Source organism: Nicotiana tabacum, chromosome 8, assembly GCF_000715075.1.
Source record: "Nicotiana tabacum cultivar K326 chromosome 8, ASM71507v2, whole genome shotgun sequence".
Lineage (NCBI taxonomy): Eukaryota > Viridiplantae > Streptophyta > Magnoliopsida > Solanales > Solanaceae > Nicotiana > Nicotiana tabacum.
This window is the reverse complement of record NC_134087.1, coordinates 70,954,209-70,969,179: the sequence shown is the minus strand read 5'-3', so window position 1 is coordinate 70,969,179 and position 14,971 is coordinate 70,954,209. Positions and strand designations below refer to the sequence as shown.

Here is a 14,971-nt window from a genome sequence, read left to right as displayed (position 1 = left end):
GAGTACATATGCTGCTGCATAAATCCATGTTAGAAATGTAAGCTAATTTCATGAACTCAAACTACCAGAATGTTTATAATTAACATACCCAGCAAGTACTGCTTTTACAGCATAAACTAAGTTCCATATTATTTGTTGATCAATCTCGAAAATTGGCATCTGAGGCTTGTCATTTTTCATCTTCCATAATTTTAATCTAGTTAGTTAGGTTCTTTTCAACTTAACTATTAGTTGTTTGTTCCTACTTTGTTTTATAAGCCAATTCACCTATCGTTCACCATTTATTATTTTTCTTCTCCCAACAAAACTATACCAACCATGGGGAGACCCCGTTAGATACGAGGTGGGAAGTTGCAGATATTCTGTAAATTAATGAAAGCGAACACAATAGATTCCAAACACCACTGTTATTTTTAAAAATACTAATATGCCTACAATCTATTTTCAAAAAGATGTGTTTTTGTCCATACATATATTTAGAAAAACATGCTTGATACGCGTACGAATGATACGAGGATGTATATTATAAAGAGAGAATTACTAATAATAAACGAATGTAATACCGCATTTCTTGGTGTTGCCTCTTCTAACAACAAAATAAATACATTCAGGATAGGCAAAATAAGACAATATGACTACATCACAAACCCATTTTCTCACACAAGATCAAGTCTCTACAATGAGGTACCTCTGCCTATTGTTATCTTTTTTTCCCCATCTAGCATGAAGTTTCTCTCCCTTTTAACACAAAGAAAACATTTATGCAACATTTTTCCAATGAGAGATATTTAAAATCGTACATAATTTTTTTTATGTATTTTTCTTGATCTCTAATACATTTTGTTGTTTGACACTTGTTTGTTCACAAAATAATTTTTTTTTTGGCAGAAGGGTAGATTCAAGATGGTATCAGTGGATCATTGTCCTACTGATTTGTTCAGTAATGAAAGTAAAAGCAGAAGTTATACCAAACAAAGTTGCTAAAACCCTTGTTCAAGATGCCTTCTCAAAAGGAGCTGGTCAACCCTTAAATCTTAATTAATCTTTATTAAATTAAACTAAACAGCTTTCATAGAGTAATATATATACTAACTAATTGTTTTTCCTGGTCATAAAATAATTACAGTTTGTTTGGACGGAAGTCCAGCAGCATACCATTATGACCAAGGGTCTGGAGATGGAGTCAATAATTGGATAGTTTGGCTTGAGGTGAGCCATATATATATATATATATATATATATATATATCCCCACAGCTTCATTTTCGTGCATCTAGTTAATTTGGTTTAACTGATTGAAAGTAGATGATAAGCGCATAAAATATTAAAAATACTTTTAAGTGCTGAAATTAATTTGATAAATAAGTAGTTACGTGTTTGGACAGAAGTGCATGCATACTTACTAATATAGTTCTACTTCATTAGGGAGGAGGATGGTGTAGAAGTGTGGAAGATTGTGGACAGCGGTTTAACTACAGTAATGGCTCCTCTAATCATATTGACAGTAAAAGTTTCTACGGGTTGCTAAGCAACTCTAAAACATCTAATCCAGGTATGGATATGTGAAAACTTCTTTAAGTATTACCGTTAGTGTAAATAATTTTTATATTATTAGGTTACTGGTTACTGTTAGCAGCAAATAACTTAGTCTTGTTTTCAAGATTACAAATCTCACATTTTAAGGAGTCTTATCTGTAAATATCCGTGACCTAATAATGCAAAAAGTTATTCATATTTGACAGTATATATAATTTAAACTCTAATTAGATAACTATCTTGACCCAATTATGTGCTTTGATTGCCAGATTTTTACAATTGGCACAGAATTATGATCAGATATTGTGATGGATCTTCTTACACGGGAGACGTTGAATTAGTTGATAAAGTACGTCTTTCAGTTCGATCTCATGAGTAACTACATTAATTTCTGTTATTAATGCAAATCAAATATAAGGGGGAATTATATTAACATGTCAAAATTTCAGGTTACCAATCAACATTATAGAGGTGCAAGGATTTTTCAAGCGATTATGGAGGAACTACTAGCCAAAGGAATGAAGAATGCTACAAATGTATGGCCAGTTAGTGATATTTGTCATTTTAATTAACAAAATTACAATAAAGAAAGAAGTTCTAGTGGTGTGCATTGGCAAACAAGACCTAATAACCTGGAAAATAAAGTAAATAACATGCTATATAATATATTAAATTATTAAAATTCTATTTACACTGACTGTTGTGATGGCAGGCTATTCTATCTGGGTGTTCAGCTGGTGGGTTGGGGACTATGTTCCATTGTGATCGTTTTCGATCTCTATTACCTAGCACAGCTAGAGTAAAATGTCTTTCAGATGGTGCCTACTTTTTGCTCGAGTAATATTCACATATATAACTCTAATTAACCCTAAAGCACTGAATCATATAATTTGTAATACTCTATTTTGTTGATAGCAACATATAACAATAGTCACATTTTCTTTCTTTCAGCAATGATTTCAAGAGAGCCAATATATTGGAATCAACCTACGATGGAGTGGTTAACTTACATGTACCCTCTCTCACCCACTCACTCACACACACATCCTATCGCTTACGGTTTTCTTTTGCGCTATTATATTTTAATCAGTAATAGAAGGTAACTTGTCTTTTTCTTTGCGCTATTATATTTTAACTAGTTATAGAAGGTAATTTCACTTATTCTAAAATTTTAATGAAATTATAGTAATGTCTCAAGTCTTTGATTGAGAATTATATATATATATATATATATATATATATATATATATATATATATATATATATATATATATATAGTATTAGTGTACGCGCTTTGCACGTGTACTCTATCTCACTAAAAATATTTATTTAAATTTTTCTTTGAGTTATAAATAAAAATATAAATTCCTGAAGATGATGAATATTGATTGTGTATAGCTGATTATATTTTGTTCAATAAGAATCTTTTTTCAAGTAGTAAAAATCGATTAGGTAAAAAATTATCCATGCATGACATGTTCAAAAAAGAATGAAAATTCTTTGCAGGTCTCAAAGAATTAAGAATCACTTTTATAAAATTTACTATCGAAACGCCTTTTAAAAGTCATAATAATTGTAGTCAAGAAACCCACTTCTATTGAGCAAAATTTAACATTATACACAATTGTTAATATCTTATAAGTAATCTTGTCGGAATAATTGATAATTTTGGAGTATATTATTTTGTTATGATGAATATTCTAAGAAATTATAATTGTTAATTTAAAATTTTTGAAAGCTAAATATATAATATAGAATACTATTATTAACGAAATATATTGTATACTATAAAATATTTTAATATAAAAGAGTTTCATATGAATCAATTTGTATAAAAAGTTTCCAAAAACACTTCGACCACCTCTATTAATATCCCAAACCCATGCTTCCTCTTCCTTTAATATTTTTATATATCTTCTTCATTTATATTGTTTATTATTTTCGGATAATTAAGTATAGATTTATATAAGTAATATTTTAATGATTAAAGTTTTAAATATTAGTATTTTCAATATAGTTCAAATAAAGAAAGATTGAATATGCAAATATTAATTAATTTCAAACTCCTAATGATTATAGCATTAATTAAATTATTATTACTAAATATTAGGAAAAATAATTAAATAATTATTTTTCTCTGTGTGAACTCTAGTTTTAAAGAATAAAAAAAGCGAACAATATTTTGCTAAGTTATGTGATTTGTGCGTGTACCCTATATAAATGAATATGTATTTTAAAAATTTATATAAATATTATTAAACTATGTGTCTGACTTATAAAATAAAAACTACAGAAAAATATAAGAATCCTAAAAATAACGAACGTTGACCCCATTTAACTAACTCAATAATGAACGAAATCCTGGCCACATAAATTCCTAGACCTTACTATGACTTATGTGGGAATATTTTATAAAAATAATTGTTATATTTATGACCTAATACAAAAAAAAACATAAAGTACTTCTACAAGATTTTTCAAACAAAAAAAATTTAAAATTTGAATCTTTTGAATTAATGGGAATGAAAAGGTTAGCCTTATAGCTCACACTGATATGTGATAACATAAAATCTAAAAATGACTAATCTTAATATTTTATATTAAATAATTAAATATATAAATGATATATGAATTTATCATTTGTTAAATAACTGAAAAAAGAATAATGGCATTTCATTTGGAATAGCGTTTTGTCTAAAATTGAATATGTATATTAAATATTAGATAAAACATCATAAACGAATTATATATTTTGCGATAAAAATTTATGCCTAGAGACTCTTTTTTACTTGTCTTCTTGACAAGTAGAGCCACCGTTTTGCCTTAAAATATTTCCAATTTTAGTACGACTAATTATACTTATGTTATATACTTCAATTAGGAAAAGAATTGTAAGGTAAATTATAAATGATTTTAAATTCCAAAAAATTAGGACCCATAAATATTTCAACAAAGAAAATATTTGATAAGTTTTAATTGATTTTAAAGTCCTAAATATTATGAAAAAATTTAAATTACAATTTTGTGCAATGTGAATTTTTTTTTAAAGGATAAAAAAAGCGAATAATAACTCCGATCCTTCGTGTAAAAGACGGGAAGTCTTTTCCCGGCTAAAATTCATGTAAAAGAAAACTCTGCGGGTTAAGCTAACGAGTTTATGTACTGTAATACCACGTTAGCCAAGGTCTGTTTGATGAAGAGAATGGGATTCTGAATACAGATTGCTTTTACTACATTTGCTTATTTGACCATCTTTAAAACTCGTGCAAGATGCTTACATCCACTCTTTTAATTTACTTTGGGTTATAGAATTCAGCCAAAGTGTTGCCCCCATCATGTACTTCAAGAATGAATCCAGCCTCGGTAAGGCAATTTCTTTTGCAGTCTCAGTTCATAGTGGACCTAGTTTGATATGTATCATGTAACAATTTCTCGATATATATAATTTGCAGTGTTTCTTCCCACAACATATACAAGAAGATATCAAGACCCCACTTTTCATACTCAATTCTGCGTATGATTCATGGCAGGTTACTTCAATAGTACTAAGTTTGGTATCACAAAAATTATTTTTGCAAAATGTTTTTCAAGTTTCTCTTTCTGAGTTTGGTTACCAAAATAATATTTGTTAAGAAAAATTTCTTCCACCAAAACCGGGAAAATATTGTTCGATCCCTTACTTATGGACGTAAGTTCTTTCCTTTACAATTATCTCAACTATTATTTTCATATCACTAATCCAACTAGCATTTAAACATTATTATCAATCTTTAACGCTCAAAGATTTTATAAGAACAATATTTGATTGCTAAATCTATATCAATCTTTAACAAACAGTTTTTCGAACAAAAAAAAAATCCACTCACTAGCCAAAATATTTTGCAGTTGGAAACGACTTATTTTCCCAAAAACATTGTCTAAAACAATATCTTCCGTCATACCAAGTTTATTCGATTGCTTTTCCAATTGAACAATAATCTTAGTTATTCATATCTAATTCTGAGTTTATCAGTCGAATTTCTCCCATTATAGTTTAAACTTTATGATCAATATATGTATCAAACTCTTGTGATGATACATATTTGCAGATAGTAGACACCGTTATACCATTCGCAGACCGACAAGACTTTGCAGAAAATTGTAAGAAAAACTTAAGTAAATGCTCCCCCCATCAGCAAAAGTTGTTACAAGGTATATAGGTGCCACAATCTCTTATAATTTTATTGCTTCATGTTACGATATGAAAGTAGATTACAACGATAACTAATTACTTCAAAAAGCAATATATATTCCTTATTCTTTTGCTTTTTTTGATTCCAGGTTTCGGGGCAGAATTTTTAAGTGCATTACCAAAATCATATAGCCCTTCACAGAGAGGAATGTATATCAACTCTTGCCTCATGCATTGTCAAACTGACCATGATTGGAGCTGGAATAGTAATAGTGACTTGTTGAATAATAAGGTAATCATAGTTCCCATAGTTTTTCGAATTCTGTACAATATATCGTTAAAAATGAACAAAAAAAAAAAGAAGTAAAGAAGGTGGGTGCAAGACAAAGTGTTTGGAAAATGTTGTCAAACTTTTATATTTTCAAGCCACAGATGTGAAAGTTACATTTCCCTTTTTTGTTTTTCACAGACAATTGCAAAGGTATTTGGTGACTGGTTCTTTGAACGAGATCCCTCACAAGAGATGGTAAAGCAACACGATCTGCCACAAATCTGTAGTCCACCTTCTTAACCGGCACATCAACCCCAAGTTCATTAAAGTTTTTTTTTAAGTCTCAAACATTAAAATTCCAAAATTTATTGTTTTATTAAGTATGTAATTTATGTATTTTCTTCATTTTATTATATGTAATGTAAAGTTATTTAATTGGACATGAATCGACTTTAAGAAAGAAAGACTTTTGCACGTAACAAAAGGACCATTAGAATTTTGTTGTTAAATATGACATAACAATTCTATGACTAAGAGCATATGGTCAAAGGTAAACTGACATTTTAAAGTTAAATAATTTTTAAATATAATAATGTGACATTCTTTTTGGAACAAACTAAAAGAAAGACTTTTATATATACTAAAACAAATTGAGCAATTATTATTATTATCTGAGTTTTAGTTGAGGTAATTCAGATAATTGAGTTAGCGTGAACATACAACTATGGCAAATATTACACCCCTTTTTACCACCCGCAAAATAACATTACATGGATTGTGGATTAAAACATTTTTCCAATTGAAGTAACATTTTTGAAATAGGAATTATTTTAATGTTCAGAGTCGCCATTTGGAATTGATTTTTAGGTGTTCCAAGTCACCGTTTATTCGAATCTCTATTCAAAGGAAGATTTGACTCTTTATTATTGGTCTGCGAAAAAAAAATTCTGGTAAGGAATTTTGTTAACTGGGGAGAACGTGTAAGGCATTCCCTGGATCCCGTGGTTCTAGCACGGTCGCTTTATTGAATAAAACTTGCCTCAAATATTTCTGGATAAATTGTGTGCTATCTACCTTAAATTATTAATGGCTATTGTCGCTTAATAATTAATTAAATTTTATTAATTGTGTCGACCTAGAAGCGTGTAAGCACACAAGGTCTTTTTTAACTGTGCGTTAAGCCAAGGAACGAGTATGAACACATGGTCAAACCCAATTTATTATTAAAGAGTCAAGAAACGGAAATGAACACGTGACCATTTTAGTAATTGACATTTACTGAGGATCGTGTAAGAACGCATGGTCAACCGTTGAAGGCGTGCCTAGGAATTGCCTAGCGTCCAATTAATTATTAAAAGTAATTGACTTATTAAATTAAGAAGAAAGTTGATTTTTTTTGGATCTAATCATGGAGGAGCACATGTCAGATTAATATTGGACAGCCATGGTATTTAAAGGTTGGGCCAACCTTTATCAATTTAAGGAATGTGCTGCTTTGTTATTAAATGAGAAAAGGGGCCGCTGAAATCATTATAAGAACATGGACCAGATTCATGAATTTTAGTTTATGAGAAGTGTCACAATCCAAAATTCATTATAGGTCGTGATGGTGTCTAATACCGCTGTCAGACAAACCAACAATAATTAATTAACTTCATTACCTATTTTAGTATTTTTGAAATCGTAATTTTCTTCAATTAAATAGTAAAAGATAAAAATTTACAAAGTAAATGGTAATATTTTCACAACTACGATACTGAACAGCTCATAACTACCACCAAAATCGGTGTCACGAGTGCGTGAGCATCAACTAGAGAGCAAAATAAAATACAGCATCTGTCCGGAATACAAATTAGACAGGAAAAATATAAATAATTCTGAAGGAGACTCTGCTGGCTGTGAATCGTAACATGGAATGCAACTCACCTAAGTCCCCGTAATAACCACGCCTCTACGCTCACAAGGCCACTAGGCATATATGTACCTGCACAAAAATGTGCAGCAAGTGTAGTATGAGTAAGTAAATTAATGCATACCCAGTAATTATCCAGTCAAACCTCGAAGAAGTAGTGACAAGGGGTCGACTCCGATGCTTACTATGGGCTAATAATAAAATGTCGATATTATATTTAAGCATGGAATACATAATTGTTTACCGTGAAAATGATAATTACAATTAAATTTGATTTTGTGGTTCTAAATATAGGTGATCTATTTTTATGCTAGTTGTTTGGGCAATAGATGCTAGGTGAGCTACTTGGAATCAAGATAAGAGATTAAAAACAAGATGTTAACCAAACCGAATGGCTGTCAATCGGGGCCTCGAGCTTGCGTATTCGGGGCCTCGGGGTCGAGTCTAATATCACGCCGAGGGTATTCTATGGACGACTAACAGTTATAATAAAACTAATGATGGCTCTTTATGGACAATAATAAACAATAAATGAAGAACAATAAATAGAATATAATGAATGTAAGCAATAAATGAAAGCAATGAGATCAAGAGAATATGTTAGAGAGCAGAGAGAATGTTCTTGTGTATTTAGTATTGAGCAATCAGATGCCCTACAAGATGACAAGGATCCCCTTTATATATGAGGGGGAATCCCAACATAGTACAAATACATTTATTATAAAGATATAGAGATGGGACAACTAGTTGATGCCATGATTCGGGTCTGAACTTAGCTCACTAGACTTTGTCAGTTCTAGCTATGCGCCTTGGGAACTCCCCGCTTATTCATCATAGCCGTTGGTCTGCACTACCCCGAGGTCGACCGTCGATAGCCCTCGGGGGTGAACCTCGACCATAGTCTTGAACTTGTGAAGTGTGCTTACGAGGCATCGTAACAACGAAAAATTGGACCCTCTGATTTTACCGCATACAGATAGTCCCCGCGTTTCTTAGAGTGAAAGTGATAAGAAATGACCTCCTCTGGTACTTTTGTAATGATGACAGTCATAAGGCGCCAAAAGATCGCGTACACACAGCCCTTGAAAGCCTTCGTATTGATTACATCGGTTGGCTGTCCTTTGGCCTCCTTCAACGCATGTGTGGGGCCTATATAAATAATTTTCCTCTCATTCTTTATAACTCACTGCACCACCAACCCCCAAAAAGGTTCCTTCTACCTTCACTTTTGTTCTTTCTCCGAAACGCAATTTCCCTTTTGTTCTCTGAAATCTTTTAGGAATGGCGAAAATTTTAGCCTCTACTTCTCAGGAGAATGTGACCTCCTACTCTTTGCTCCTATCTAAAGGCAAAGCAGCAGTGCCTCATCGTGTTGAGGAGTGCGTTCTAGGATCTTTTGCAACGGCTTCCGATTTCAAGGTCGAGAGACCTTCTTCGAAGCCGGGGCATTGTGAGCCTGTGTCTTAGTATATTAACTCAATAGCAGATGTCGGAAAAGGTGAGGACTGATTTCCGCTGGGGGGATGTGGTGATTATGGAGATCCCTTATCGGGAGGAGGATATAACGGCATACAAAGCCAATTTTCTCAGTGTGTATACTTACCCATTTACCCTTGGGCCGGTGAGGCCATCTTTGCCTTCGATAGACCCCGTGATTCTCGACTTCTGCCAACGGTATCAAGTGACCCTCGGCCAAATTTACCCTTTATTTTGGTGCATTGTCTACATTATTAGGTACTACATGAACATGATTGAGGAGATGCCCTTCACCCTCGATCACCTGATTAGGATGTACAACCCCCGACTCTTTTATAGGGGTCTGATCAAGCTCCACTCCCGAGCTTCGAGGGCCCTTTTTGCTTGTATCGAAGAAGTTGGGAATGGAGGGTGGATGAGCCGCTTTGTCCGAGTTAGGACTTCGGACCTCATCCCGGTGGAAAGGATGCCGTTCCCCAAAAGGTGGAACATGGAACGTAAGTAGATACGTTATCTAGCACTTCCTTGCTTCTTTTTAGGTACATCTTTCCACGCGCTTAATTTCTTTTACTAATGCAGCCATAATAATTTACCGCAGCGTGGTCACGAACCTCTCGGGCTGGGTCGGTCGGCTAGACTCGGTTTTCCCATATGCTGAGCGAGTGTGGCGTGATCTATCCCAAACTCGATGGGAAGCCAAGGACCATGGTGAGCCTTTACTTCTGCTGCAGTCGTACATTTTAATTAGAATTGCTACTGATATTGTCTTCACTCCCTGTGCTTACTTCTTACATTCGTGTAGGTCTGGGAGAGGTCTCCTTGATGAAGGAAACCTCGCCAGGCGAAGAGGATACTTCGAGACCCGACGAAAGGAAGAAAAGACAAAGGTAACCTTCGAATGAGCCTTCGAAATCCAAGAAGACCAAGGTGGAAGAAATTAAGGCCGACCCAGCAGCCATACTCCAGAAGCAACGGGAAGTCCCCGAGCTGAAGGCGAGGGGGAAAATAATTTCTTGATAGCGTCCGAGGGAGGGGAAAACCCGATCGACCCTTAAGCCGTGGAGACAGTGGTTCCCAAGCCAGAGCTTGACGTCGTCGCGATCTAACTTCGAGCTAGAGAGGCCACTGGGGAAGTATTGGGTGATGTCCTCGAGCCGGTTGATGGTCAAAATATCTCTCGAGCTGAGACGCATTTGGTAGGCGGTTCGGTGGAACCCAGTTCTGAAACCCTATAGGGACGAGAGGTGGCCTCGATTGACCCTGTTGGTGTTATTATCGTGAGCGATTCCCCTTTGGGAATGGCCTTACCTCCTAAGGGAAAGCAAGATGCCCAGAATGAAGAATCTTCCAATGTGGGGGTGCCCATCGGAGGTGGAGATGCGTTTGAAAGGCCTTTAGAAACTCTCGAGGGAATTCCCGAGCTTGATGCTTCACTCGTCTTTAGTGAGATGAATAGGCTTTGTGAGCAGGTAGTTTTTGCAAATCCTACCTGTCGTCCTGATCTTTTTCTCTCTAACTCGTCTTTTTCATGGCTCCATGCCAGGGCACTTTATAATCAGACTTTCGCCTGGTTCCAGGCTGAGGTGACATGTAATGAGCGTGAGAAGGCTCATCTTGTTGAACATGTTACCTAGTTTCCGTTTGCTATTATCTAAATGTTTGCTAGATCCCAGTTGTTCTGACATCTCTGATCTGATTTGTGCAGTTTGAGGAGGAAGGTGCCCTACTGAGGGAGAAGCTCCGAGCCAGAGACTTCGAAGTTCTCGAACTCAAATGGCACGTGAGGGAGATAACTTCTAAGAGGGATACTCTCCAGGAAAAGATGGCCTTAGTCAGGCGCCAGCTCCATGATATGAGGGCAGATAGTGACAGATATAGAGGTCTCCATGCTAAGTTATTTGCTGCACTATCCGGGATCAAAATTGAAGCTGAGGTGCTTATATCTTTGCATAAAGAGGATGCCGTTGTAATAAATGCTCACACGGGAGAGTTTGCGAAAGGGCCGACCTGCAATTGACTCAAGCCATGGAACATGCTCGGTTAGAATCTCGGAGGCGGACTCTCGAGGATATACATGCAGGGGGTGAGCTCGAGAGGGTGAAGACCCTAGAGGAGAAGGTTGCGGCCCTGCTTGCTTCTGAAAATGAGTTTGCTTTTGGAGGCGCGTCGAGTAGTGGCTTAGGAGACGATGCGAATGAAGGTGGAATCCCTAAAGGGGAAGAGGCCGTTGGAGGTCCTAGGGCTGTGGTTGGAACTGTCGGGGCACAACTTTCGGCGGAGCCGTCAAAAGATGTAGGCTCGATGATAGATTAGGATTCTGTTTGGCTCCTTTCCTGTAAGAGTTTTGTAAAGGCCTTGTAAACGCACCCCTGTGAGCATATATAAAAAGGCTTTTCGTTTTTTTATCACTTCTTTCTTCCTCTGCCTTTTGGAAGTAATGTGTGATATTTTTTGATAATCGATCCAAGATCTTAGACCTTGGGTTAGACCCTCGGGTCTTGCTATTGCTGAGCGACTTATGACGACCGAAGATCAAACATTCGGGGCCCAGTCCCCATGTCGGGACCTTTTATAGGCTGTATTTTTTTTCATGCACTTCTCTTTGCCTTGTGTTTAGCCAGATGAATTGGTTTTCGAGTTAAAAGGAATCTTCAGATTCGTGGTATGGCCCTGGGGCTCATTGGGCTGGCCCGTAGGCTCTTACGCACTTGGTCGGTACGACCTTTTAGTGTAAGCCGACATTTGAACTCTTATACTTTTGCCTTAGGCATATTTAGTTAACTATTTTGGGTTCAGTCTTTGAGTCGGGTATCGACTCGAGCTCATTCGACCCTCAAGTTTTCGAATTTAAGGCTGACCCTTGGGCTCTTACGCGTTGGATCGGTACGACCTTTTGTATAGGCTGGTGACAATGGCTCTTACCGACCTCTTACAGGCTTTATTTTTCCCTCGTTAAGGACTTTTTGAAATTGTGTTTGCCTGACTCTTCGACGGTTCGATAGAAACCTTGATTGTGAGTCGTTATATGACGATGATTGAGCACCTCGGGAGGTTTGGCTCGGTGGCTGAGTACCTCGAAGCCTGTAGTTTGGAGCTAACATGGTCGAAGCTCTTTTGCTTGTGTCAAGGGTAGCCTGTTTAACCGGTTCTTTTCGAAGTATATTTGAAGTAATTGAAGGCCTGTGATTTTATAGCGACGGTCGGGCATCCCCGAGTCGCGTTGGTTTGGCTGGTACAACCTTGTGACTGTAGTTATTTGTATTTCGCTGGAGCCTTTCAGTTCCCGAGTGAAGTAGTTTCGGGGTCTATATCGAGGGTATGCCTTTTTAGGGGTCTTACAAGTTTGATATATAGCCTTAACTTTAAGATCGGGATTATGCCTTTAGTAAGGTCTTACAAATTTTACATACCTTTGAGGTCTTACAGTTTTGTTTACTTGGTACAAGTATGGTTCATGCCTTGCTTGAGGTCTTACAGATATTGTTGTTGCTCACTTGGTACAAGTGTGGCTCATGCCTTGCTTGAGGTCTTACAAATATTGTTGTTGCCTTATATAGGTCTTATGAGACCGAGGCTGCCCACATATGGTCTTATGGCCTTGGGCTTTGATAAGTCGATAGAGATGGCGATTGATGGCAGTCCTCGAGTCATCGAGGATTTCTCGGCTCGGGAGCCATTACTTGTTAACTTGGTATTGCCTCATTGAGGGCTTACGATTTCGGAGTTTTCCGACCTGGAGGTCATTTGGCCTTGAGTTTTCGACGCTAGTCCCGAGTGTTTGGGACGTTTTTGGATCTAGAGCCATTTTGTGATCTCGATGTTTCCTCAAAGAGGACTTATGAGTTTTGAAGCTCCGAACCGGGGGTCAAACGGATTCGAGTTATTGACTCCAGCCCCCAAGTGTTCGGGGCATTTTCTGGCTCTAGGGCCATTTTTGCAAAAAATATCGAGCTTTCTTGAAGCGTGAAATGCTTTGATGAAGGAGAAACTGTTGTTTGATTACTTGGTACATGTATACATGTTTTTGCTGTTACAGGCTCGGTTGTTCTATACGGGCACGGTTCGTTCGATCGTTTGGCCCGGTACATTACTTCCCTATCGGGACCCCATTTAGTGCACCTTGGCTTCTCCGAGTAGGTGACCTTCCGGGGGGATGTCCCCTAGTATTCGATGTTGATTGCAAAAGGAGCCTTGAATACTTATCGAGTCTTCCTTGGGTAGCATATAGATGTTGCCTCGCTAAAAACCTTGCCGGTAAAACCTTTCTAGGGACAAAATCCGGTCGAAGGAAAAGAGTACAACACATGCTTTTAAGAACCCAAAGTCCTCAGGCTCGATAGTGTTTCAGAATCTTCCATCGGATACCTTAGCAGTAGTATCATTTCAGCATTGATATGTTCCAATTGCTTGGAAGCTGCTTGCCTTCCATGGTACCGAGTTTGTAGGACCTTTTGCCGATTACTCCGAGGACACAATATGGTCCTTCCCAATTTTGGCCTAGCTTTCCTGCATTAGGGTTTCAGGTGTTGAGAGTGACTTTCCTTAGGACCAAGTCCCCGACTCCGAGATGTTGGAGGTTTTTTCTCCTGTTATAATACCTTTCGATCCTTTGTTTTTGGGCGACCATTCGGACCAGTGAGGCTTCTCGCTTTTCATCCAATAGTTCGAGGGCCGTAGTCATGGCCTTGTTGTTCGAGCTCTAGGTGGTGTGTCGAAATCTGGCGCTCGGTTCTCCGACCTCCACTGGTATCAAAACCTCGACACCATATACTAGAGAGAAAGGTGTTTCCCATGTACTTATTTTGGAGTTGTTCGGTATGCCCATAGCACCTCGGGCAATATTTCTCTCCATTTTCCCTTAGGACTTTCCAATTTTTTTTTTTTAAAGTTTTGGATAATGGTTTTGTTTGTAGACTCGGCCTGACCATTTGCACACGGGTGGTAGGGCATCGACAGGATTCTCTTGATTTTGTGATCCTCGAGGAACTGTGTTACTTTGCTTCCGATGAACTGCCTCCCATTATCGCATGTTATCTCGGAGGGAATCCCGAATCGGCACATGATGTGGTCCCAAATGAAGTCGATGACCTCTTTTTCTCTTATCTTTTCGAAGGCCTGCGCTTCCACCTATTTTAAGAAATAGTCAGTCATAAATAAAATAAATTTAGCTTTACCTGGTGCCATTGGTAGAGGTCCGGCGATGTCCATTCCCTATTTCATAAACAACCATGGCGATAAGACTGAATGCAGTTGTTCACCGGGTTGGTGAATCATAGGGGCAAATCTCTAGCATTTGTCACACTTTCGGACGAATTCCTTGGTGTCCTTTTCCATGCTGTCCTAGTAGTAGCCTGCCTTGATCACCTTTCGGACTAAAGAATCGGCGCTGGAGTGTTTTCTGCAGGTACCCTCATGAATTTCTCGGAGTACATAATCTGTGTCTCCCGGCCCCCCAGACATACTACTAAGGGACCATCGAAGGTTCTTCTATACAGAGTCCCATTTTTGTCGAGCGAGAACCGAGCTACTTTGGTTTGCAGGGCCCTTGATTCCTTTGGATCTGTGGGTAGTTTCCCATCTTTCAAATAGTCAATATATTTATATCT

At 37.1% G+C, this 14,971-nt stretch overlaps 1 protein-coding gene across 1 annotated transcript; it reads left to right on the top strand.

The window, feature by feature from the left end:
- The first annotated feature begins 679 nt into the window (after positions 1-679).
- LOC107765874 (pectin acetylesterase 8-like) lies at positions 680-6,277 on the top strand. The gene is made up of 13 exons (XM_075220407.1): positions 680-684; positions 889-1,019; positions 1,127-1,209; positions 1,425-1,551; positions 1,805-1,884; positions 1,985-2,071; positions 2,248-2,372; positions 2,487-2,547; positions 4,845-4,898; positions 4,988-5,089; positions 5,624-5,726; positions 5,856-5,998; positions 6,176-6,277. Exons 1-13 carry the CDS (start codon positions 680-682, stop codon positions 6,275-6,277), a joined length of 1,203 nt encoding a protein of 400 aa, XP_075076508.1.
- Positions 6,278-14,971: the final 8,694 nt, after the last annotated feature.